The sequence below is a fragment of the Diabrotica virgifera genome, chromosome 8 (genome assembly GCF_917563875.1).
Source record: "Diabrotica virgifera virgifera chromosome 8, PGI_DIABVI_V3a".
Taxonomy (NCBI): Eukaryota; Metazoa; Arthropoda; class Insecta; order Coleoptera; family Chrysomelidae; genus Diabrotica; species Diabrotica virgifera.
In genome coordinates, this window is record NC_065450.1 from 83,830,983 (window position 1) to 83,856,612 (window position 25,630).

The 25,630-nt window shown below is 33.3% G+C and overlaps 1 protein-coding gene across 1 annotated transcript in view; it reads right to left on the reverse strand.

The window, feature by feature from the left end:
- LOC114334402 (LIM domain only protein 3) overlaps positions 1-25,630 on the reverse strand; it is a 396,454-nt gene that overhangs the window by 205,000 nt on the left and 165,824 nt on the right. Inside the window, exon 3 of the mRNA XM_050658654.1 lies at positions 25,241-25,568. Coding sequence (XP_050514611.1) covers positions 25,241-25,568 — 328 coding nt within the window. The remainder of the gene's footprint in view (positions 1-25,240; positions 25,569-25,630) is intronic.

The following is a 25,630-nucleotide window of genomic DNA, read 5'->3' on the forward strand; positions in this document are numbered from 1 at the left end:
AATCGAAATAATTTCGCTAAATGGGGCGACGATACAGCCTGGACTATAGCGCTAATTGTTAATAATAAAAAATAACAAAGTTTTGTCTGTAATTTGGAATAATTTCACTAGTTCATCAGACTTGTTGATTATTATTTTAAATCGAAATTTTTTTCATACAATAATAAATATACAGGGTGTACCAATTTAGAGATATGACAATGGAAAACACTGTCATTTTGATTCTGAAGTTATACATAACTGCAAATATCAAATTTTTATTCCCTACCATTACCAAGATAATAAAAAATAACAAAAATATGAAAAACAAGTAATCAAATATGAAATTGAATTTAATTATTTTAATTAAGCAAATGTTCATAATGGTCATTAATGTTTCCCATTATGAGCATTTGGGATATTTAGAATATTTATATAGATATTGTCAAATAGTCAATGGGCAACATTAGGAGCATTTGTTTAATTGAAATAATTAAATTCAATTATTTGATTACTTGTTTTACATATTTCTGTTATGTATAAGTTTACACACCCTATCAAAATAGCTCTCAAAATGGCAGTGTTGCCATTTAAGAAAATCAACGATGACGTCATATCTCTAAATTGGGATACCCTGTATACATTATTATTGTATGCAAAAAATTTCGATTTGAAATCGAAAAAATCGAAAGGTCGGAGCATTTTTCAAAAAAAAATTAGTATCTATTTGAACTATTGAATTTATTCCAAATTACAGACTCACTCTGTATGTACTTAACACTTAATACTTTTTTATATAACACCTTTTACCACTTAATTACGACCTTAGATATTATTTTTGATAATAGAACTGTGTAAAGTGGGTATTACATTATCCTAAATTCAGGACCGATATTCAGGATACAATTTAGGACACTAAATTCAGTCAACGAAGCTAATAGGGCTATTACATCTTCCTAAATTCAGGACCGATATTCAGGATACGATTTAGGACACTAAATTCAGTCACTGTAGCTCGCTATTACACCATCCTAAATTTAGGATGCTAAATAGCACAAAGACAGGGTCTGAAAACCAAGAAGTGTTAAAACCACAGGGGTTCGGTTTAGGGCAGTCATTGAGAGCAAGACTATGTTATTATCTCCGAATTCTATCCTACTGCATGGATTTTAATCAAATTTTAGGAATAGGCTCAACTTATCTCCTTTTTCAAAGTCTACCCTATGCCGATGTGTGCTTTTGTCTTGCGGGCGGTTCCCACACCTTCTCGGGGGTGGGAAACTTTTGCTTAAATAACTACGGAAGTTGCTAGAGAACCTAATTCTAAGCAAAAACTGCTCTATAATTTTTTTTTCGAAAACTCGATACTTTTTGAGTTATTCGTGGTTGAAAATTGGCCATTTTCATTGAAACATAATACCTTTTCAAACGATTTTTTGCGAATACCTTAAAAACAATGCATCTAACTAAAAAAACTATATAAAACTTTTTTGTAGCCTATAAAAAACAAAGAGATTCGTTTCTTCATAAATCTTCTAGTTATAACACAAAAAGAGATATGATACGTAAGAGAATTTGTTTTTCGGTGCAATCTCAAATCAGTGTATTCAACTTGAAATAAAGAAACGGTCGATTTTAGGTGTATAGTGCTACCAATACCTTTTGTTGTGATTGAAACGTTCTTTCAAATAAGCAATATTAAATGTCGATTACATTCAAACTAAGCGAGATATGCTGCAAAAAATTGATTACTAACGAATTTTAAGAAAAAAATGAGAGAAGTATATTTAACCCCTCATCCACAAGAATTTAAATGCATCGTTTTCCTTCTACAATACATTTTATTATAGTATTATTTATATATTCAAAAAGTTGAGCGGCTTTAAAATGAATGGTTTTTGAAAAAAATCAAATCAAATTATAGAGCGCATATTTAAATTTTCTTAAAAATCTTTTTTCTCCATGTAACTTGAAAATGATAAGAGATACGGTTATGAAAAATAAAATTAAAATGTTTATCTAAAAGAAACCTACATTTTTGTATGGCATTTAAGTTACATGTTACATGGAGGAACAGGAAGATTTTTAAGAAAATTTAAAAATGCGCTCAATAATTTGATCTTATTTTTTTCAAAAACCACTCATGTTAAACCCGCCCAACTATTTTAACATAAAAATAACACTATAGTAAAATGTATTGTAGAAGGAAAACGATGCATTTAACTTCTTGTGGATGAGGGGTTAAATATTCTTCTCTTTTTTTTTCTTAAAATACGTAAGTCATCAAATTTTTTGCAGTTTATCTCGCTTAGTTTGAATGTAATCGACATTTAATATTGCTTATTTTAAAGGTCTTTTCAAGCACAACAAAAATTATTGGTCGACACCTAAAATCGACCGTTTCTCTGTTATTTCAAGTTGAATACACTGATTTGAGCATGCATTAAGAAAACAAACTCTTTTCCCTTACTATATATCTTTTTGTATTATAACTAGAAGATTCATAAAGGAAACAATCTCTGTTATTTTATAAGCTACAAAAATATTTTATATAGTTTTTTTAGTTAGATGCATAGTTTTTAAGGTATTCGCAAAAAACCGTTTGAAAAGGTGTTATGTTTCAATGAAAATAACCAATTTTCAACCACGAATAACTCAAAAACTATTGAGTTTTCGAAAAAAAAAAATATAGAACAGTTTTTGCTTAGAATTGGGTTCTCTAGCAACTTCCGTAGTTATTTAACCAAAAAATTTTCCACCCCCGAGAAGAGGTGGGAACCGCCCCCAAGACAAAAGCACACATCGGCATAGGGTAGACTTTGTTTCTTGAGCTGTTCCCTACTTATTGTGAAAATATCAAGTAAATCGATATAGTAGGATAGAATTCGGAGTAAAATTTTCCACCCCCGAGAAGAGGTGGGAACCGCCCCCAAGACAAAAGCACTCATCGGCATAGGGTAGACTTTGTTTCTTGAGCTGTTCCCTACTTATTGTGAAAATATGAAGTAAATCGATATAGTAGGATAGAATTCGGAGTCCCATACCCTCATTGACTGCCCTAATTTAACCAGGTTAAATTTTAAAAGCAGGTAAACCAGGTACGCTCTTCGAAGGGCTCGAAAGGTAATTATGATTGATTACCTTTCAGTCAGCATCGTGACATGTTTATCGTTTTGGGTACATCCAGTGACATTTTTATTATTTTGGGTGCATAGAAAATGGTACAGGATTGTACACATGTACATCCATCCGATTTACTAGAGATGGCATGGTGGAACTGGAGCAGATACCTCTTATAACACACAACTTTGGAGAGATTAGAACTATGTATGCTTACTGCGTTAGATGCCGCCTGTAAGAAAGTTTGTTTAAACATAAATTTTGGAAAGACACAAAACATGACAAACCTGGTAATACCAAGCGAAAATCCAAAAGCCGACTTCAATGAAATAGCATTTGGTCCATAAATATAAATATTTAGGGATGAACTCCAAATTGCCAGACAACCAAACTGCCGAGCTACAAAGAAGGATCACCTCAGCATGGGTCGCATACGGAGCTCTATCAGACATCTTTAAGAGGAACATGCCAAATTATCTGAAAAAGAAGACGTCCGACTAATGTGCGCTTCCAAACATGACTTACGGCGCCAAAACATTATCGTTAACCCAGACCACAACAACCAAACTTGAGTGCCCCAAAGAAGAATGAAACGGTCTAGAGATGGCATTATGGAACTGGAGCAGGTACCTCGGAATAGGTCCCAATCGTCTATTCCACGCACCAGTGACCAAAAAGTCGACGGTATCGGTTTCGATTTCAACGGCGCCGCATCGACCGCAATCCGCAATTTACAATAAACTCGGAACTGGATTCTCGCTCGGAATAGGTTTTAGCACAGCCACATCGAAAGAGCCACCATAGGGTTAGTAGGGAACACATCGGCGACGTTCGTTTCGATTAGGGATGGCACGCTGGAACTGGAGCGGGTACGTCGGAATATGTTTCAATCGACTATTCCACGTATTACACGTGACAAAACTTTGACGGCATCGGTTTCGATTCCAGCGCCGGTCGTACACTTTTCGGAACGACCGGGCAAGAGATTTGAAATGAAATAGATACGGAATAGGTACCATAGAGAAACGCATCGGCGGCGTCTGTTTCGATTCCAACATCTCACATCTGTTTAATGTGATGGGTTAAAAATAATTTCAGGTCGATACGGCTGTAACAGATATATGGCAGATATAGTTGTCATTTAAAACTGTTAAAATTTTGCCTCTTTCGCATTTTGTTTTTATTTATATGACTATAATCTAATCGATCCTATCTTCTATAATAACTTAGTGTCTTCATTTTTTATTTGTCTCGACTTAAGGTAATTTAAAAACCCCTAATAATTACATGTAAGAAAAATTTGTTTAGTTGTGATATAGATTGGAGGAAAAACATGGTAAGAAATATAAATATATTTAAAAACCAAATTAAATACATGTCATTCTCTAGATCACGGGTTCCCAACCTTTTAGTAACTGCGTACCACCTGAAATATTTTGAAGATTTTGGCGTACCACCAAACATTAGGGGGTAGGGAGTCATGGAATGGAAGAATGCCCCCCGATCATATTGTTTTTAGAAACATGTTTACTATCAGAAACAGCTTGTTTTATAGACACAATTGTGGTGTCTAATTTTAATTTTAAAATATATACCATAGTCCAGTACTTAAAACCAGTCTTACACGAGAAATTAGTGACAAATTGTATCAAAAACAGCATAGCTTGTCAGAAGAGCATTGGATACTCGGATTTTAACTCAATACAGAAGTCAACTAAGGATTTCTCTTTAAAGCTGTGTTTCACAGAACTATTTTCTATTAGATCGATGAATGTTTCCTGCAATTACAACTCATTTGGTGAGATTCCTGCAAAAGGATTTCTGATCCAGTCAAGTTTGGAATAATCTTCAGAGAAATATTTATTAAAACTTTCTTGAAGAGATTCCAAGTGAAGAATTATGAATTATGTCAACCACTACATCTGGTATTTGAGATATTTCGAGGAATACTGTATTCTGCCACATCCGCAGACAGAGGCCCAGCGTAACAGGTTGTTTCACCCACGCGACGCGTACCACCTGAAATCGTCCCACGTACCACGTGGTACGCGTACAACTGGTTGAGAACCTCTGCTCTAGATTAAAAATACAAAATTATTGGTACCTACCAACTAGGTTGATCGTTTGAATGTGATGCATAGGGCTAAAACATTAACTTGTAACTGGCTGAATCACTAATGTGTATGCCAATAACAAAAAAAATATTACCGAAAAATACTATTGTGTTCCATCTCTACGATTTAGCCACTTAGGAAGTCGAAAAACCTTCCTAATTAGGATGCTAACTGACTAAATGCGATTACACTAACCTGAATTCAGAACGTTCTAAATATCGGACACTAAATTTAGGAAGATGTAATAGGCTCTTAAGCGATTACACCATCCTAAATTTAGGATCGTAAATTATAAAAGACAGCACAAAGACAGGGTTTGAAAACCAAGTGTTAAAACCACAGGGGTTCGGTTTAAGTAGGTAAAACTTTTAAAAGCAGGTAAAAAACAAAAGCTTTTCCTAATCAGATTTGAACAACCAGCTTGAGTGACGGACGTGTCGAGTGAATAATTACGTGATTGGGTACAGGTATTGTACCAGATGTTCTCTGATTGTACACCCATCCGATTTTAGACGGTGCTGTACCGTCGCCCCCGTAGGAAATTATTCCTATTCGACTTTTTGCACAAATTTACTCAAAAAGAGGTCCTTATAACAAATCCACAGGGTGCTGGGAGGTGCCGAGGTCGGAAAATTGTTTAAACATGTTTTTAAACAAATTCAAAAAATCAATTTTTTCACTTCGTATACTTCTTTTAGATTATATGGGTCATTCTGGGCAAAAAAGGTCTCTTGTGACTTTTCTCTAAAATTAATTTTTGTCGAGTTATACGCAATTTAAAATTTGAAAAATGCGAAAATGGCCATTTTCAAGGCCTAATATTTTAATTAAAAATAATTATTATTATGAAAGTCAGAAAGTGACCAAATCAAAGTTTAAAACCTCTCCTTCAAGAGCCTGAAGAAATTTTGTCATTATTTTATTACAAAGCTATTATTTTTAATTATTAACAATTAGCGATATATAATAATCATTTTTAATCGAGTTATTAAGCGTTGAAAATGGCTATTTCCGCATTTTTTAAATTTTAAATCGCGTGTAAATAGACAACAATCAATTTTAGAGAAAAATCACAAGGGACCTTTTTTGCTCAGAATGACCCAAATTATCTAAAAAAAAATTGTCCGAAGTGAAAAAACCTGTGGATTTGTTATAAGGGGACGTTCAAGTATTACGTAACGCAGGTTGGGGGAGGGGGGGGGGGGCAAAAATCTTCAAAAATTGCGGTACGTAATACTTGAAGTTAAAGTTTGTGCAAAAAAAAGAATGTGTGTGTACTTTGTACGCACGTAAGAGGTTATACTTTTATTATATAATTTCAAAGAAATAAATATACTTAACAGGTTATTTCTATTTTATTTATATATTAAACTAACTTTCTTACCTACCACTTTTAAAAAAAATTTATTAAAACAATACCAAAAAAAAAAAAGAATATGAATCGTCCGGGATTTCTCGATCTCCGGTCACACGCTCGATCACTGAGCTATATTCCCTTTGCTTTGACAGGTTACAAGATTTCTCATACATACTGACAAATTTAATAGACCAAGTGAAGTATACAAAAATACTTTAAATATACTTACTATTATTATAAAATATCTTATTCCCGAGGAAGACAAATCCAAAGACACAAAAATTATAATCAATAATACATTTACTAAAAACACTAATATATCCTTTTAATGACTTATTGGCGCTGACAGCGCTGATACATACATATCTTGAAAGATTAGCAACGAACTACATACTGTCTGTGTGCGCATGCGCCCGGTATTATAAAATTTCACTCTCGATCGTAAAGAAGTATAACTTCAAAAATCTAATCGAAATTTGGCTAACCGGGGAGACGATACAGCCTATAGCGCTCATTGTTATATGTAATTAAAAATAACAGCTTCGTAATAAAATAATGACTAAAGTTTCTTCAGGATCTTGAAAGAGGGGGTTTTAATCTTTGATTTGGTCACTTTTTACTTTCATAATAATAATTTTTAATCATTATTAAGCCTTAAAAATAACCATTTTCGCATTTTGCATTTTTCAAATATTAAATCGCGTATATCTCGACAATAATCAATTTTAGAGAAAAATTACTAGAAACCTTTTTTGCTCAGAATGACCCAAGTTATCTAAAAAATTTGTTCGAAATGAAACAATTATTAAAAATGAATAACCATTTTCAATGTCGTTGCAACACGAAACTACAGCCGCGCGATATTCTAGTCCAATCAGAGAGTGCCGCAAGCACCTCTACCGGTTTCGAAACTTATTAGTCTCTCATCAGGAGGCACATATGCTGCTCTCCCTGATCCAACCAAAACAAACCGCGGCGTGCAGTCACGGATCGCAACGAACGAAATGGCATAGATGCCCTTATTACAATTATTATTGTGAAACACTTATTTTTGTGAATTTGTATAGAAAAATTGTTTAAACAATTTTTCGACCACTGCACCGCCTGACACCCTGTGGATTTGTTATACGGACATGTTTTTGAGAAAGTCTGTGCAAAAAAGCGAGTCGGAATAATTTCGCTAACGGGGGCGACGTTATAGTCCCGACTATTTAGCCATTTAGGATGTCGAACACCATCCTAATTAGGATGCTAACTGTCTAAATGCGATTACACTATCCTGAATTCAGGACGTTCTAAATATCGGACACTAAATTTAGGAAGATGTAATAGCCTCTTAACTTGAAAAATTAAATAAAGTAGTAAATACCTACAATGAACTAAAAGAGATCTGTTAAATAAATCGTGTGTTTTCCAGTGTACCCATTGTTCGGAAATTTGTCCCGACCCTCACATATAGCAGGCAGTTTCGGGTTGAACTCGTGTCGGTGGGTCCCGGACTTTGGGATATTGCACCTCCGGATTATCCGGAACGGTGTCAACGGCCACCATTTATTATTGTTTCGGCGAAAACTCAATTTGTTAGTCGAAGCACGCAGACGTCCTTCCCGTTCGTCGCGACGCTTCGATGTCTGATAAAAATAATTGAATTTTGATGGCCAGAAATTAATCAAACGGGCTAACATGTCTGTCTCTCGATGTTGAATTCTACTTCCTCCAATTTCGAAAGTCAATTCTACAAAATAACTCATAACTGTTTGATGAAATCGGATTTTTTAATGAGAGCTTGGATCTATCTGTGCTTTCGAACATCATGGATCTGTAGTTTAATTAAAACGATGCTGCTCTTTTAATGATTCTATTCGAATTTTTGTATCGCGTTTTTAGTCTAAGAGCTAGTGAACCCTCCGACTAACGGTCGTCCTGTAAGGCTAGAAATTTGACTAGTGATAATTCATAGCACACCAAGGCTAAAAACCATGACCTGGCAGGCATCAGCCGTGCACGTGTATCTACCAGGTGAATCGAAAAGTGCAAGTTTAGGGGGTAAAATAAACTCTCTCTTGTAAAGTTTAAAGGACCCCGCAGAAGCCTTATGGGAAATGGCTCTCTGTCAAATGCTCTGAAATTTTGGATTCTGGTAGTCCTTGATGTGTAGAACAAAAAACTCCATGGGCGCGTAGCTCCAAAAAATCGTAGTTCTAAGATATAAGCCTCTGAAGTTATAGGTACAGTGAGGACGTTTGAGTTGGAATAAATTCATTTTCTCGAGAATGGGAGACTCTGGAGATAAATTACGAATGAGCTCGATTTTTATTTTTAAATAATAATTTTTTGGCATATATATCACACTAGTGACGTCATCCATCCGGGCGTGATGACGCAATCGATGATTTTTTTAAATAGGAATAGGGGTCGTGTGATAGCTAATTTGAAAGTAATTCAATTCTCTATTCACTAATATAAACATTAATATAATTATTTATACAGGGTGGCCAATTTTTTTTAATTAAATTAATTGAGACAAGAAGAAGAATGAATATAATTTATTTAATTCAAAATACATTTTACTGTTGTCAGAAACATAAAAAAATGTTAATTTGTCAACCCCCCCTTCCACTCGCCCCCCTTATTTTTAAATACCGAATAGGGGTCGTGTGATAGCTCATTTGAAAGGTAATTCAATTCTCTATTCACTAATGTATACATTAACATAATTATTTATACAGGGTGGCCAAAAATTATTTTTAATTAAATTAATTGAGACAAAAAGAAGAATGTATATATATATATATATATATATATATATATATATATATATATATATATATATATATATATATATATATATCGGTTTTAAAACGTTCTCCTACGTCTTCCGATGCCTAGTCGCCATTCACTTCGGTCCATCCAAAGGTCTTCATCCAATTCTCTTTCTCTCATTTCTCGATTTATGCCTTCTCTCCAACTCAGGCGGGGTCTTCCTCTTTTTCGTCTACCATGCGGGGTCCACGTTAGGATTTGTTTCGGGAGTCGTTCTTCGGACATTCTTTGTACGTGTCCATACCATCTAAGCTGTTTGGTACTAATGTCATCTACTATTGTGTGTTTCACATTCATTATTTCCCTAATTCTGTTGTTGGTTACCCTTTCTAATCTTGATTTTCCTGCTGAGCGCCTCCAGAAATCCATTTCTGTTGCTTCAAGTTTTCTCTTGTATCTTTCTTTTATTTGCCATACTTCACTGCTGTAAGTGATTATACTCTTAACAATTGTATTGTATATTCTATGTTTGTTGTTGTTTGATATTGACTGGTCCCAGAGGATGCTATTGAGAAGGGTAATTGCTTTTCTTCCCTGGTTGTTTCTTTCTTCTATCGTCCGGTCTACGCTTCCTTCTTGTGTGATGGTCATACCAAGGTATTTATATGCGTCGCAATGTTTAATAATTTCGCCATTCCCCAGTGTAAGGTCCTGCTGTGTCCCACCGATACACATATATTCGGTCTTCTTTATGTTTATTTCCAAACCACCTTTTTTGTACTCCTCTATTAATTTCCTTGTCATATATTCTATATCATCGTAGTCTTGCGCTAGTACAAGTTGGTCGTCTGCAAATGACAAAGTGTATATTGTATTGTTGCTGATCGGTAATCCCATGTTTTTGCATTTGCGTTTCCAAAGTTTTAGAGTTTGTTCGAGGTAGATCTTAAATAATGTCGGTGAAAGGCAGCACCCTTGTTTTAGGCCTTTGCTAATTTGGAATCCTCTCGATAGCCTGCTTCCAACTTTCACCCTTGATGCAGTTTTGGTATACAATTGTTTCGTCGCTGTTATTAAATTTGCGCTTATATTGGTTTTCTCTAATGCTTCCCATAATTTGTTTTGTGGGATGCTATCATACGCTTTTCTTAAGTCCACATATAACAGATGCACCTCCTGGTTGACGGCCAGTTTCTTCTCAATAATCTGTGTAATACAAAACAGATGGTCAACCGTTGATCTCCCTGCCCTGAATCCTGCCTGTTCTTCAGCTTCTATATCTTTATATTCGTTTTCGATTTTATTTTTAATCAGTTTTCCGTATATTCGGCTGATCGAGTTCGTTACAGCGATGCCTCTGTAGTTGTCACATTGATCCCGTCTGCCTTTTTTATGTATGGTGGATATCCATGATGTCTTCCATTCTTCTGGGATTTCCGCTCCGTTGATGCATCTTTGAAAGAGTTTAGCCAGGTTTTCATATAATTTTGTTGTGCCATATTTTATTAGTTCAGCTGGTATGTTCCCTGGTCCTGGTGCTTTGTTATTTTTTAAAAACTTACATACTTCTTCTACTTCTTTTGTTGTTACCCGTAATGGTGAGGCTAAGATATTTACATTGCTGGTATCACTGTTATTTAAAAATTCCGCTCTGTCCTCATTTAGGAGTTTTTCAAAATATTCGTCCCATTGATCCGGTGTGATTGCTGATATTATATCTCTTTTCTTTTCCTGTCGTAGCGATTTTAATACTTTCCAACTTTCTGTACTTCTCCGTCCTCCTAAATGTGTGTTAATCATGTTACACTTTTGCTCCCAAGCCTCATTCTTCTTTTGGCATATCATTTTTCGCACTTTAGCTTGGACCCTCTTGTATTCTACCTTATCGGCGTCGGTCCTTGTGTTCAGAAATTTTTTATACTTCTCTCTTTTATTTTTAATCTCTTGTTCTATTTCTTCGTCCCACCAATACGGAGTTTTTCTGTGGTTTTTTATTTGGAGTCCGAGGGCCTCTGTTGCTGCTTCCTGAAGACATGTTTTTATATAATGATAATGCTCTTCATTGCTGGTAAATTGCATGGTTTCTAACTTTTTATCTAATTTACTCCTGTATAAATCCCTCACGCTTTCTTGTTCTAAGCTGTTTAGGTTGTATTTCTTTTCTGTTAATTTTTCTATTTCCGCTGCAGAAGAATGTATATAATTTATTTAATTCGAAATTCATTTTACTGCTGTCAGAAAACAGAAAAAAATGTTAATTTGAAAAATAAACATTGCTTTTCGCTTAAATTAAATGTTCAAACTGCTAAGAGGCAGGTGGGTGGCAGCTTTAATATTGAATTTAAGCGAAAAACAATATTTATTTATAAAAAATAAACATTTTTTCTGTTTTATGACAGCAGTAAAATGTATTTCGAATTAAATAAGTTGTATACATTCTTCTTTTGTCTCAATTAATTTAATTAAAAAAATTTTGGGCACCCTGTATAAATGATTATGTTAATGTTTATATCAGTGAATAGAGAATTAAATAACCTTTTAAATGAGCTATCACACGACCCCTATTCCTATTTAAAAAAATCATTGATTGCGTCATCACGCCCAGATGGATGACGTCACTAGTATAATATATATGCCAAAAAATTATAATTTAAAAATAAAAATTGACCTGATTCGTAATTTATCTCCAGAGTCGCCCATTCTCGAGAAAATGAATTTATTCCAACTCAAACGTCCTCACTATACCTATAACTTCAGAGGCTTATATCTTAGAACTATAATTTTTTGGAGCTACGCGCCCATGGAGTCTTTTGTTCTACACATCAAGGACTACCAGAATCCAAAATTTCAGAGCATTTGACAGAGGGCCATTTCCCATAAGGTTTCTGCGGGGTCCTTTAAGTATGTGTTTGAGTAAGTCATTTAGAAGAAATGTGTACAATGACAGGCGATTCTGAAGAGCATAAGGCCTTGCCAGGCGAGGGAAAGGATTATGGGTTTTTCCTAAAATTATTTTTTTTTGCATCGAACAAAGTTTTTTTAGGTTTTTTGAATCATTCTAAACAAAAAAAGTCTTTGGTGATTTTTCTCTCAAGTTAATAGTTTTTGTTATATAAGCGATTAAAAATTTTAAAAATAGCGAAATCGGCCAATTTCAATGTTGCCAAGGTAGGTAGATATTCTTTAAACATTGATTGATGAAATCCCGAAGAGTTTTTTGCAATACAATATCGAAAACCCCTTTATTTTTTTATTGCTAATCAAGCGGGCGCGACACTGTAGTATAAGTGAGGACGTTTGAGTTTGCATAAATTCATTATCTCGAGAAAGGGCAAATTTAAAGAGAAAACCTCAGACAGGTCGATTTTTATTCTTAAACTAGCTGACCCGGCAGACTTCGTACTGCCTCAATAGATAAGAACAAACTTTTGTAAACAATAAACTTAAAATAAACAAAAGGAATTCGTAATTAATAAACAAAAAATGCTCGATGTGAATGAGTTTTTATTATTATTTTTAATGAATTACACATAATGTTTGAAGTAATAAAGTTTAGTTAGAAAAAGTTTGCAGTGCAATAGTTGCAATCTTAAATTTGTTTTTCTTATAATGAATATAACAGCTTTATTTTATTTACATTCAAAACAACCCTGTATTTAAAATTGGGTTCGGGGTTGTCCAACTATATAGGTGTTGAAAAATAAAATAAAATTAAAATTAAATATCATTAAATAAAATGAAACAAAATTTCATAAAATTGAATAAAAGTTAATAAAAATAAATAAAACTGAATAAACTTAAATAAAAATAATAAATAATTTTAAAAAAATAATAAAATTAAAAAAAATTAATAGAATCTAATAAAAATAATTAAAATTTAATAAAATGAAACAAAATTAATTAAAATCAAATAAAATTTTATAATTTGCTGCTTATTCTTTTCGTGTGCTCAGAACTTTTCTTCTGCTTGCCGTTCGTCAGAAAAGTTCGGTAGAGGTATTTTTTGAAAGTTTCGAAAAATTAAGAAATTCATATTTTGCCCAAATTAAGTCCAAAAGTTAAACAGTTGCACTTTTCTTCGATGAAATTTGTTGCTCGTTCTTCTTCTGTCCTCAGAATATTTCTAAGGCTTAAGATATTGTGTTTTGGACACCGATTGAGCTAGAAAAAAAATTTAGTAAGGTTCTGTTCGGAATTCAGCAAGGAGTACACCGAATTAATTTCGTATTTTTCACGTCCTTATTGCGAGAGTTATGACGTCACACGCAACCCTCTTATGGCGTAGAGGTATAAAATATAGACATAAACCTACTCCCGGTCCGGTCGAGTACACTTGCAAACTTTCATAAAAATCGGTCAAGTCGTTTCGGAGGAGTATGGCAACAAACACTGTAAAAAGAGCATTTTATACATATAGCTGTAAAAATTTTGGTGGCTACTAAAATGACAATATAAAACCGTATAAACCTTCCCTGAACTTCCACAAATAATTCAATATCAAAATTAGCCAAATCGGTCCACACATTCTCGAGTTTTAGCGAGACTAACGCACAGCAATAGATTTTTATATATAAGATGCAAAACTTTAGATGGCTATTAAAAAATAACGGTCGAAGATAGAAAAGTGAAAATTTAGGGTTTTATTTACCTTTGCCTTCCACATCACATAAAATTAAGAAAAAACAGTTTGATCAAAAAAATAAAAAAATATTTTAGGGGGGCAGCCCCCGTTACGACGTACGGATATGAAAAATACATAACAACCTATTCTCGGTCCGGTCAAATACACGTGGAAAATTTCATAAAAATCTATTCAGTCGTTCTCGAGTTATGTGTTGGTAACTGTCACGACTTTCTTTTGTTTATATAGATGTAAAATATTTAAATGGCCATTAAAAAATAACGGTTAGTGATAGAAAAGTGAAAATTTAGGGTTGTATGTATCTTTACGTTCCACATCATATGCAATTAAAAAAAAAAGAGTTTGTCTGAAAAAATAGAAATAAATATAAGGGTGGCAAGCCCCCTTAAGACGCACGGGTATGAAATATAGATAACGACCTACTCCCGGTCCGGTCGAGTACACTTGCAAAATTTCATAAAAATCGGTCAAGTCGTTTCGGAGGAGTATGGCAACAAACACTGTAAAAAGAGCATTTTATACATATAGCTGTAAAAATTTTGGTGGCTACTAAAATGACAATATAAAACCGTATAAACCTTCCCTGAACTTCCACAAATAATTCAATACCAAAATTAGCCAAATCGGTCCACACATTCTCGAGTTTTAGCGAGACTAACGCACAGCAATAGATTTTTATATATAAGATGCAAAACTTTAGATGGCTATTAAAAAATAACGGTCGAAGATAGAAAAGTGAAAATTTAGGGTTGTATTTACCTTTGCCTTCCACGTCACATAAAATTAAGAAAAAACAGTTTGATCAAAAAAATAAAAAAATATTTTAGGGGGGCAGCCCCCGTTACGACGTACGGATATGAAAAATACATAACAACCTATTCTCGGTCCGGTCAAATACACGTGGAAAATTTCATAAAAATCTATTCAGTCGTTCTCGAGTTATGTGTTGGTAACTGTCACGACTTTCTTTTGTTTATATAGATGTAAAATATTTAAATGGCCATTAAAAAATAACGGTTAGTGATAGAAAAGTGAAAATTTAGGGTTGTATGTATCTTTACGTTCCACATCATATGCAATTAAAAAAAAAAGAGTTTGTCTGAAAAAATAGAAATAAATATAAGGGTGGCAAGCCCCCTTAAGACGCACGGGTATGAAATATAGATAACGACCTACTCCCGGTCCGGTCGAGTACACTTGCAAAATTTCATAAAAATCGGTCAAGTCGTTTCGGAGGAGTATGGCAACAAACACTGTAAAAAGAGCATTTTATACATATAGCTGTAAAAATTTTGGTGGCTACTAAAATGACAATATAAAACCGTATAAACCTTCCCTGAACTTCCACAAATAATTCAATACCAAAATTAGCCAAATCGGTCCACACATTCTCGAGTTTTAGCGAGACTAACGCACAGCAATAGATTTTTATATATAAGATTAGGACTTTTTGGCATATATACATATATATATATATATATATATATATATATATATATATATATTGTTATATTTCTATTTGATATGAAAATTAAAATTTGATAATTATAGACAAAATTCAATTTAATATAAAATATTTTCAATTTTCTCAATCACGGGCATATAAATTTAGAACAACCTGTATACAACAAATTGTTATATTTAATTTTAAGAAGTGATTAAATAAGACTCAAGTGAAATCGTTAATAGGTCATTATCGTTTTTCGCGGAAGGATCGGTCATTAGCCGATGCTAATTAAGACTAAGTGGAAATAGAGAATAGGTCATTAAAATTTGTATATAGTAGAAAGTAATTTTAGAATGGGAATTAACTATTTTCTTTGAAATCCATTAAGCATATTTAGAAAGTTTAAAAATTGGTTTTGAGGAATACTGCGAATGAGAGTTGGTGGTGGAAGTTTGATTTGTGAATCTGGAAGGGATATTTAGAAAGTAGGGGAATGAATGACAAATAGAGATCAGAATGTTTTGAGCTGTCGAGAAGTGAAGTCGAGTAGTAGACGGTAGTGTACGGAGAGTGAGAAAGCCGGTGTAGTTCCGTGAGTGTGGAGTATTTATCGTAGAACGAGAGGTAGGCCAGGTTGAGAGTAAAAGAACCTCCTTGAGCCAAGAGTTCCCGGTAGCTGATTGCAGTTTCGAAAAAGGTAGAACACAGCATCACGACAGAAGCAGAAAACGAGAGCTATACGAGCTAGTTTCAGAGGAGAACATTACTGGAAGCCAGGACGAGGTTTTGATTGCAGCCAAGGATAGCAGGAAACGGGTCTTGTGTGAAGACATTCTCAGTGCACCAGAAAAAGGTCAGTCTCATTTGTTTGGACATGAATGTATGGGTTTTTCGTAGTAAATACCACATTTAAAATTGAAGAAACATAATCAATAATATCAGAAAAGCTTCATCAAACTTAAATAGAATTGTTGCTGATAAATCATAATAGTTAAATGTTAATAAAAACTTTCAATTGGAAATCAAAAGGAAATAAGATTCCCATGTGTAAATGTTATGTTTAAGAATAATAAGATATAGCAAATATTAAGCAGTGATTGCCATTTAAATAAAATAAACAATATTTTGATTACAATTGTAACCCATATGTGTTATTATTTTACTCTTTTCTTGCCTATCCCGATTAGGAACCATTAAGAAATACTTAGAAGCCACGTATGTAAGTAATTAATTTTATAAAAAGCCCTGAGATTGAAAACACATTGATATGTGATCTGGTAAATTAATTAGATTATTATTCATGCATTGATTAAATTAAATGACATATAAAAATATTATCTCATATCAATAATAAAGATCACATCAACTGTCGTCCAACGTGGAGGGCATTGTAAAGTATTTCTAGTGGCAAATTTGAAGGATAGAAAGAGTAAAGCCGGTATTTGAAAATTTATATGCCTGTGGTAAAAAGTGAGATACTTACATTTGATAACATAAAATTTTAGATCTCTTTAGGTACAAATTTTACATAACTGATTTAATATTTTATTTTTACGATATTTACATTTGATATATTTATTGACAATTTATAATATTTGGGTGAGAAAAAGTCGTCTTGGTAACATACTAGTAAAATTTCATATTTGGCGGGGACAGTACTTCTTGAAAACAAATGTCTGTGACAAGAAGCCAAAGCAAGGACAACAAAAAACAAAAAGAACATTCAAATCAAGAGAATAATTCAGACCAAGAAGATATTTTAGACACTACAATCATGGCATCAGGACAGCAAGAATTATCAGGAATAGATAAATTATTGCAAATGATGCAACTCCAGTCACAAAGAATAGAACAGAAAATGGATGAAACACAACAAAAAATGGATAAAAATCAGGAGGAAACAAAACAAGCAATGGAGAAAAATCAGGAAGAAACATCAAAGAAAATGGATAAAGTGGATCAAAAAATGATTGAAACACAACAAAAAATGGATGAAACACAACAAAAAATAGATGAAACACAACAAAAATTGGATCAAAAAATGGATGAAACACAACAGAAAATGGATGAAACAAAAAGAATAATGCAAGAAAATCTGAAGGAAACAAAACAAGCCATAGAAGAGAACAACAAGAAAATGGAGGAACGCATAGAAAAGTATGAAATGAAAATTAAGGATCACATGAAAGAACAAGAAATGAAAATTCAAAATAAAATAAAGGAGATAACGAATTGCCAGAAAAAAGAAATGGAAAGTTTGGAAAACAAGTTTGAAAACGCTATTCAAGCAATCAGAGAAGAAATGGAAAGAAAGATTGCGGAAATCAATATTCAACAAAATGTAGGAGAAAGAAGAGAAAATGTTATACATAGCACAGATGACGTGAAGATAAGGTTTGGCGGGGATGTAAGAAGATTACACCCAGTGCCGTTCATAAATAGCCTGAAAAAGAAAATACAGCACATCGGAAATTTCGAAACAGCAAAAGAAACTATCAGAAACCATCTAAAATATGAAGCAAGCCTATGGTTCGATTGCAAAGAAGAAGAATTTGACAGTTGGCAACAATTTGAACAAAAATTTTTGAATTATTTCTGGGGAAAAGTCCAACAATTGGAAATTAACAAGGAATTGCAAAATGGGAAATACAATGATAGGATGGGTATATCAGAAAGGACATATGCATTACAAATTTACTATAACGCAAAACATCTACAATATAATTACTCATCGGAACAATTAGTCGAACTGATTGCAAGACATTTCGAAGAAACGCTGGAAGACCATATCACATTGCAAAACTACAAGGACATAGATAGTTTATGCCAATTCCTACAAATAAGAGAATCACGTTTAAGAGAAAGAAAATCAAGAAGGTCGCGAGAAGATTACAGGCTCAGAGAAACACAGGATTACAGAGATAGAAATCAAAATAGGAGGGACTATACAAGACGAGAATTTAATCCCAGAAGGGAAAACGAAAATAGAGACAACGGAAGAGGAAATTATGAACAAAGAAATAGGCAATGGAATGAGGACAGAAATCGAGAATACCAGAATAGAAACACCACACTCGCAAATCAAGAAAACAGAAATAATGGTAGACAAAATGAACAGGGATATCGAGAAAACCGAAACAGATCCGACAGACCAAGAGAAAATAGAAGAGAAGTAAATAATACCCAGACAGATGAGTATGACGGAGAGAGACATTATGACGAAAATATAAACTACGATGAGCAACCGGCGTTTTTTCACGACGGCGCTCACTAAAAACCAAAAATCAAACAGGAATCTTTTGTAACCCCAAGGAGTTTATTAAATTGGCAAGAAACAACGAAAAGAAAAATGGAGTTAATTTAAAATTTGTGGATGGATTTATCAACGAGAAACCAATTAAAATTATGATAGACACTGGATCTGAAATAACATTGGTCAACAGAAAACTAATAGAAGAAGTTAACTTAACAAATTTAATTTACAAAATACCTAGGGTAAATTTAGTGGGCGCAAACAAACGGACATTGGCAACTATAAATGAAGGCATACGAGTAATGGTACGACTGGGTAAGAAGATGTATGCACTACAATGTGTAATAATGCCAAACATATCACATGACATGATAGTAGGAGTTGACGAATTGGCAGAAAAACATGTAGTGATAGATTTTAAAAATAATACGATGAATCTAACAGAAGAAAAAGAAGAAGAACAGAACAAGGAACAGGAGAAACAAAATACGGACGAATCAGGTAAAGAACAAACAGTGGAAATGAATTTGGCAACGAAGCAAGGACAATAAAAAAAAGGGAGAAAAAGTCAGAAAAAGACAAAAGAAAATGAAACCTGTGGCTCCTCAAAAGAAGAGTTGAGCCCAGAAGAAGAAAAATTGAGAGTATCAAAAGCAAAAGAAAACTGGGATTCCTCAAAAGAAGAGATGAGCTCAGGAGAAGAAGAAATAAAGCTAACAAATGAAAGCGAAAAAGATATGATCGAAACAGTGGCATTTGAAGAGGAGGCATATGAAAACGAGGATGCAGAATACACGGTAAAAGTATGTGAAAAATCTGAGGAAAAAGACAGAAGATTGATATGGGAAAAAGGGAAAGACAATATAATAGCCGACACTCTAACACAGGATGAGGACACTGAAAATAAGGAAACAATTACTCTACAGGTGGGACTAATTAGAGTAATACAAGAAGAAGGGGTATAAGACGTAGATTAAAGTAAGGAAATATACAGGGAGTTGGTTTTGCCTCGAGAAAATTTATTTAAAAATGCAGATAAATTTTATCGAATACAAGGCGGGGATTTGTTATATTTCTATTTGATATGAAAATTAAAATTTGATAATTATAGACAAAATTCAATTTAATATAAAATATTTTCAATTTTCTCAATCACGGGCATATAAATTTAGAACAACCTGTATACAACAAATTGTTATATTTAATTTTAAGAAGTGATTAAATAAGACTCAAGTGAAATCGTTAATAGGTCATTATCGTTTTTCGCGGAAGGATCGGTCATTAGCCGATGCTAATTAAGACTAAGTGGAAATAGAGAATAGGTCATTAAAATTTGTATATAGTAGAAAGTAATTTTAGAATGGGAATTAACTATTTTCTTTGAAATCCATTAAGCATATTTAGAAAGTTTAAAAATTGGTTTTGAGGAATACTGCGAATGAGAGTTGGTGGTGGAAGTTTGATTTGTGAATCTGGAAGGGATATTTAGAAAGTAGGGGAATGAATGACAAATAGAGATCAGAATGTTTTGAGCTGTCGAGAAGTGAAGTCGAGTAGTAGACGGTAGTGTACGGAGAGTGAGAAAGCCGGTGTAGTTCCGTGAGTGTGGAGTATTTATCGTAGAACGAGAGGTAGGCCAAGTTGAGAGTAAAAGAACCTCCTTGAGCCAAGAGTTCCCGGTAGCTGATTGCAGTTTCGAAAAAGGTAGAACACAGCATCACGACAGAAGCAGAAAACGAGAGCTATACGAGCTAGTTTCAGAGGAGAACATTACTGGAAGCCAGGACGAGGTTTTGATTGCAGCCAAGGATAGCAGGAAACGGGTCTTGTGTGAAGACATTCTCAGTGCACCAGAAAAAGGTCAGTCTCATTTGTTTGGACATGAATGTATGGGTTTTTCGTAGTAAATACCACATTTAAAATTGAAGAAACATAATCAATAATATCAGAAAAGCTTCATCAAACTTAAATAGAATTGTTGCTGATAAATCATAATAGTTAAATGTTAATAAAAACTTTCAATTGGAAATCAAAAGGAAATAAGATTCCCATGTGTAAATGTTATGTTTAAGAATAATAAGATATAGCAAATATTAAGCAGTGATTGCCATTTAAATAAAATAAACAATATTTTGATTACAATTGTAACCCATATGTGTTATTATTTTACTCTTTTCTTGCCTATCCCGATTAGGAACCATTAAGAAATACTTAGAAGCCACGTATGTAAGTAATTAATTTTATAAAAAGCCCTGAGATTGAAAACACATTGATATGTGATCTGGTAAATTAATTAGATTATTATTCATGCATTGATTAAATTAAATGACATATAAAAATATTATCTCATATCAATAATAAAGATCACATCAATATATATATATATATATATATATATATATATATATATATATATATATATAATACTAGTGACGTCATCGTATCGTAATCGATGATTTTTTTAAATGATAGTAGGGGTTGTGTGATAGCTCATTTGAAAGGTTATTTAATTTTTTATTCAGCAATATAGACATTAACATAATTATTTATACAGGGTGTACAAAAAAAAAATTTGTTTTAATTAATTTAGACAAAAAGAAGAAAATTGTTTGTACGTCCTGTATAAATAATTATGTTAAGCTTTATATTACTGAATAGAGAATTAAATAACCTTTCAAATGAGCAATCACACAACCCCTACTCTCATTATAAAAAATCATCGATTACGTCATCACGCCCTGATGGATGACGTCACTAGTATTATATATATGCCAAAAAGTCCTAATTTAAAAATAAAAATCGACCTGTAGGAGGATTTCTCTTCAAATTTGCCCATTCTCGAGATTATGAATTTATACAAACTCAAACGTCCTCATTTATACTACAGTGTCGCGTCGCTTGATTAGCAATAAAAAAATAAAGGGGTTTTCGATATTGTATTGCAAAAAACTCTTCGGGAATTAATCAATCAATGTTTAAAGAATATCTACCTACCTTGGCAACATTGAAATTTTTAGTTAAATGTCCGATTTAGGGTTAAAAATGGCCGATTTCGCAATTTTCAAAATTTTTAATCGCTTATATAACAAAAATTATTAACCTAAGAGAAAAGTCACTAAAGACCTTTTCTGTTTGGAATGATTCAAAAAACCTAAAAAAACTTTGTTCGGTGCAAAAAAGATAATTTTAGGAAAAACCCCTAATCTTTCCCCTCGCCTGGCAAGGTCTTATGCTCTTTTGAATCGCCTGTCATTGTACACATTTCTTCTAAATGACTTAGTCAAACACATATTTAAATTTAAACTTTACAGGAGAAAGTTTATTTTACCCCCTAAATTTGCACTTTTCGATTCACCTGGTAGATACACGTGCACGGCTGATGCCTGCCAGGTCATGGTTTTTAGTCTTGGTGTGCTATGAATTATCACTAGACAAATTTCTAGCCTTACAGGACGACCGTTAGTCGGAGGGTTCACGAGCTCTTAGACTATTTAGCTGCTTGGATGATGCTTTGATAAAAAAATTATTCTACCATATCAAAAGATTCTTCTTATAGTATCATGAATATTGCTCTGTCCCTCCACACATATTTTTCTTAAGAGTATCCATTAGCGCGTCATCAATATTTTTGTTTTTCGAAAGTTCTGCGAACTTTTAACAGTGCGTCGGCAGTACGATGATGACAGTGACATTAATACCTGTTAATACTATCAAAAACAATAATTATTATACTCATAGGCGCGCTAAATGTTGCCAGGTCAGTAAGTTCGATTTCTTGTTATAGATAATCGATTTTTAGTATTTCCAATGTGACACAAAATCTAAGCATAAGCATAGGATAAAAAAGTTTATTTGAAGAAAGTTTATTTTTTGTTCTTCTTATTCGCGGTACAGGCTCGTTTTTGTAATATTTTATTTAATTACAGAGTAATTTCCTCATACTAATATATTTCTGCTCTGTACCGCCATTCTTTACTATATTACGATTATATGTGCCAAATATCTCGACAAAATATTCAAAATTAAAGCTGCAATCTTGGAACGCGTTTTCCGTGCGCTGATGTTGCTTCTTAATATTTCTTTTTAAATAACTTTTAACATGAAGTAAAATCTCCGTTGTGTAATTGGTATAAAATTTAATCAAGAATTACAAATTCTTAGGGCCGGTTGTTCGAACGCTAATCAACAATGATCACTATCAAATATTTAATTACTGTCACCAACTGTCAATGTCAACTTTAGTTGGGTTGCTGAAAACATAATTGATTATAATTATGAGATTAGTTAATCAATTAACATAACAATTATTAACATAATTGATTAACTAATTTCATAATTGTAATCAATAATTATGTTTTCAGCAACCCAATCAAAGTTGACATTGACAGTTGTAACAGTAATTAAATATTTGATAATGATCATTTTTGATTAGCGTTCGAACAACCGGCCCTAAAAAATCCAAATTGATTACATTAATCGTTCAAAAAGTTTTCGGACTTATCAGTCCGTCTTCAGTGAACACAGAGTCTTTGCTGTATAAGGTGAGGCAGATAAAGGGCTAATTAGAAATATCTCGAGAACTAAAAGTAACTTAATCATGAAAATTGAAATGGAGAGATTTTGAAGAGTGAAATATTTAATGAAAATATTTTTATCTCTTTTCTACTTCCGGTTATATCGGAAGTTGCTTATAACTTCGTTTTTTTTTAATGAAACACCCTGTATATTTTTACGTTCTTGGATTCTCTTCGATGCACCTCTTTTTTAAAATATGAGGTTTTGTAATAGTATACAGGGTATTTTAGCAGATAATTAAGTTTTTTTTTTAATTTCGTAGTAATATTCACACCCTGTAGAATTGTAACGGTTTGACATCCAAAGCTCTATTTATATTCAAATGATTTTTAATATACTATTGTTCAAATTATTAATGTAGCGAAATGTTTAATTTTAGTATACAGGGCTGGTCGAAGCTGGGAATGAGTATTTTCTGAGATTTGTTAAAATGGAACACCCTGTATTTTAGTATTGTAATGAAATGATATTATATGGTACTTTTTTATTTCTTATACATTCCCTGTACCTAACTGCTTTATTTTGTTAGTTATTCGTGATTATTTAAGCCGAACATTAATTGCAACAAAAATTACGTGAAATTACTATTTTATTAGGTTGTGAAAATATTCAATCAAAAATAATGTTTTTAAAATAGATACATATTAATCTGGAATAATCCTTAATTTATTAATATTGGTTGAAATAACAAAATACCTACGTAGTAAATAATGTTGGTGCGTTCAATAGTCATAAAAAGATACAATATTCTATCTAGTTGGCTATGATTTTCGACACTAAATTTGCTTAAACATTTGACATTGTACTATTATTAAGTTCCAGTAGCTTTGTTACCACTACTAATATGATTTGTTCTAAAGAGGAACTGTTTAATAATATGTTTTTGTCATAGGAGAGTACAATACAAATTTGCTAGTGGCAATAAGAATTTATTATCAGCAATTCCCTGATAGACGACAACCAAGAAGGGAAACTTCTCAAAGTTTACAACAACGATTTCATCTATCAGGAAATTGCTGATAATAAATTCTTATTGCTACTAGCATATTTTTGTTATACTCTCCCAGAACAAAACCCATACTGATCAGTTCCCCATTAAAAAAATTACTACTCTACATTCACAATCAAGATGCAGTAGAAGTAAACAAACCGAGACACGTTAACTGTTACAAGGAGCACTCCTAAATCATGATTTACCATGTATATACATTTTAAATCACAAATGATCATTTACAAATTTTATACATTGCAAATCATGATTCAGGAGTACTCCTAGTAGCATTTAACGTGTCTCGGTTTGTTTACTTCTACTGCATCTTGATTGTGAATGTAGAGTAGTAATGGTAACAAAGCAAGTGGAACTATAAAAATAGTATAATGTCAAATGTTTAACCCTCAGAACACACACTGGGGTATGAGATACCCCAGTACTTTCTTAACAGCACATCGAATCTTTTAGAGTTTAAGCGATGGTTTTGGAGTTCTACGCAAATTCAGCTCACATATCCCCCTACCTAATACGAGTGACCACCCTGTTAGTCAGTTGTGGGATTCCGTATATCCCAGTGTGTACTGCGCGTAACGTTTTTTTAATAGATATTTTGTATTAACGGTGTGATTTTTAATTTTCAATATTTCAATTATTTGTTTGTGTCCCTGATAACAACTAATTAGTTGTTTTCTCTGTTGTAACCTCTTCGTGTAGCCCCTCATGTAAAGGTGTTCATGTAGCCCCCTGAGGAGACCTGGAGAGGCCGAAACGTACGTATGGGGATGATGGATTATCTCTGAACCAAAATGAAACATAAGCGGTCTTTCATATTTCAGTTTTACAAGCATTGCTGATGGTGATGCACCATGATTTTGAATATTTTAAATATTTGGGTGAAAGTTCTCCTTACTTCTTAGGAACCAAACTAAAATAAGTCAGCTAAGACCGAATTTTGCTCTCTAAAGCTCTCTAAAGAAAATATCCAATTGAAAAACTTACCTCATATAGTCCTGCTTACAAAGAATCATCCCTCCTTTCGTAAAACACGACGCTCCCAAATCGGCCAACATCGCCGCACAACACGAACACTTTAGACAGCTATTGTGCCAATACCGGTCCAACGCGTGCAGTAAAAATCTTTCTACTATTTTGCCGCCACAACCCGCGCAAACTTTCACTGTGTTGTTATTATTGTTGTTATTGTTGTTCGTTATCGATGGATTGTGGTGTGGGAGGTGGGGGCCGTCCGATGGTGGTCCGGCACTGGTGAACGCCGGGTGTTGGTGGTGGGTGTGAGGATGCTGATCGTGTGGTCCGCCGCCGTGGCCTGCGGAAAAAGTTCTGTTAGATACCTATCACTTCGATACCTGGATTTTAAGACACGTAAAA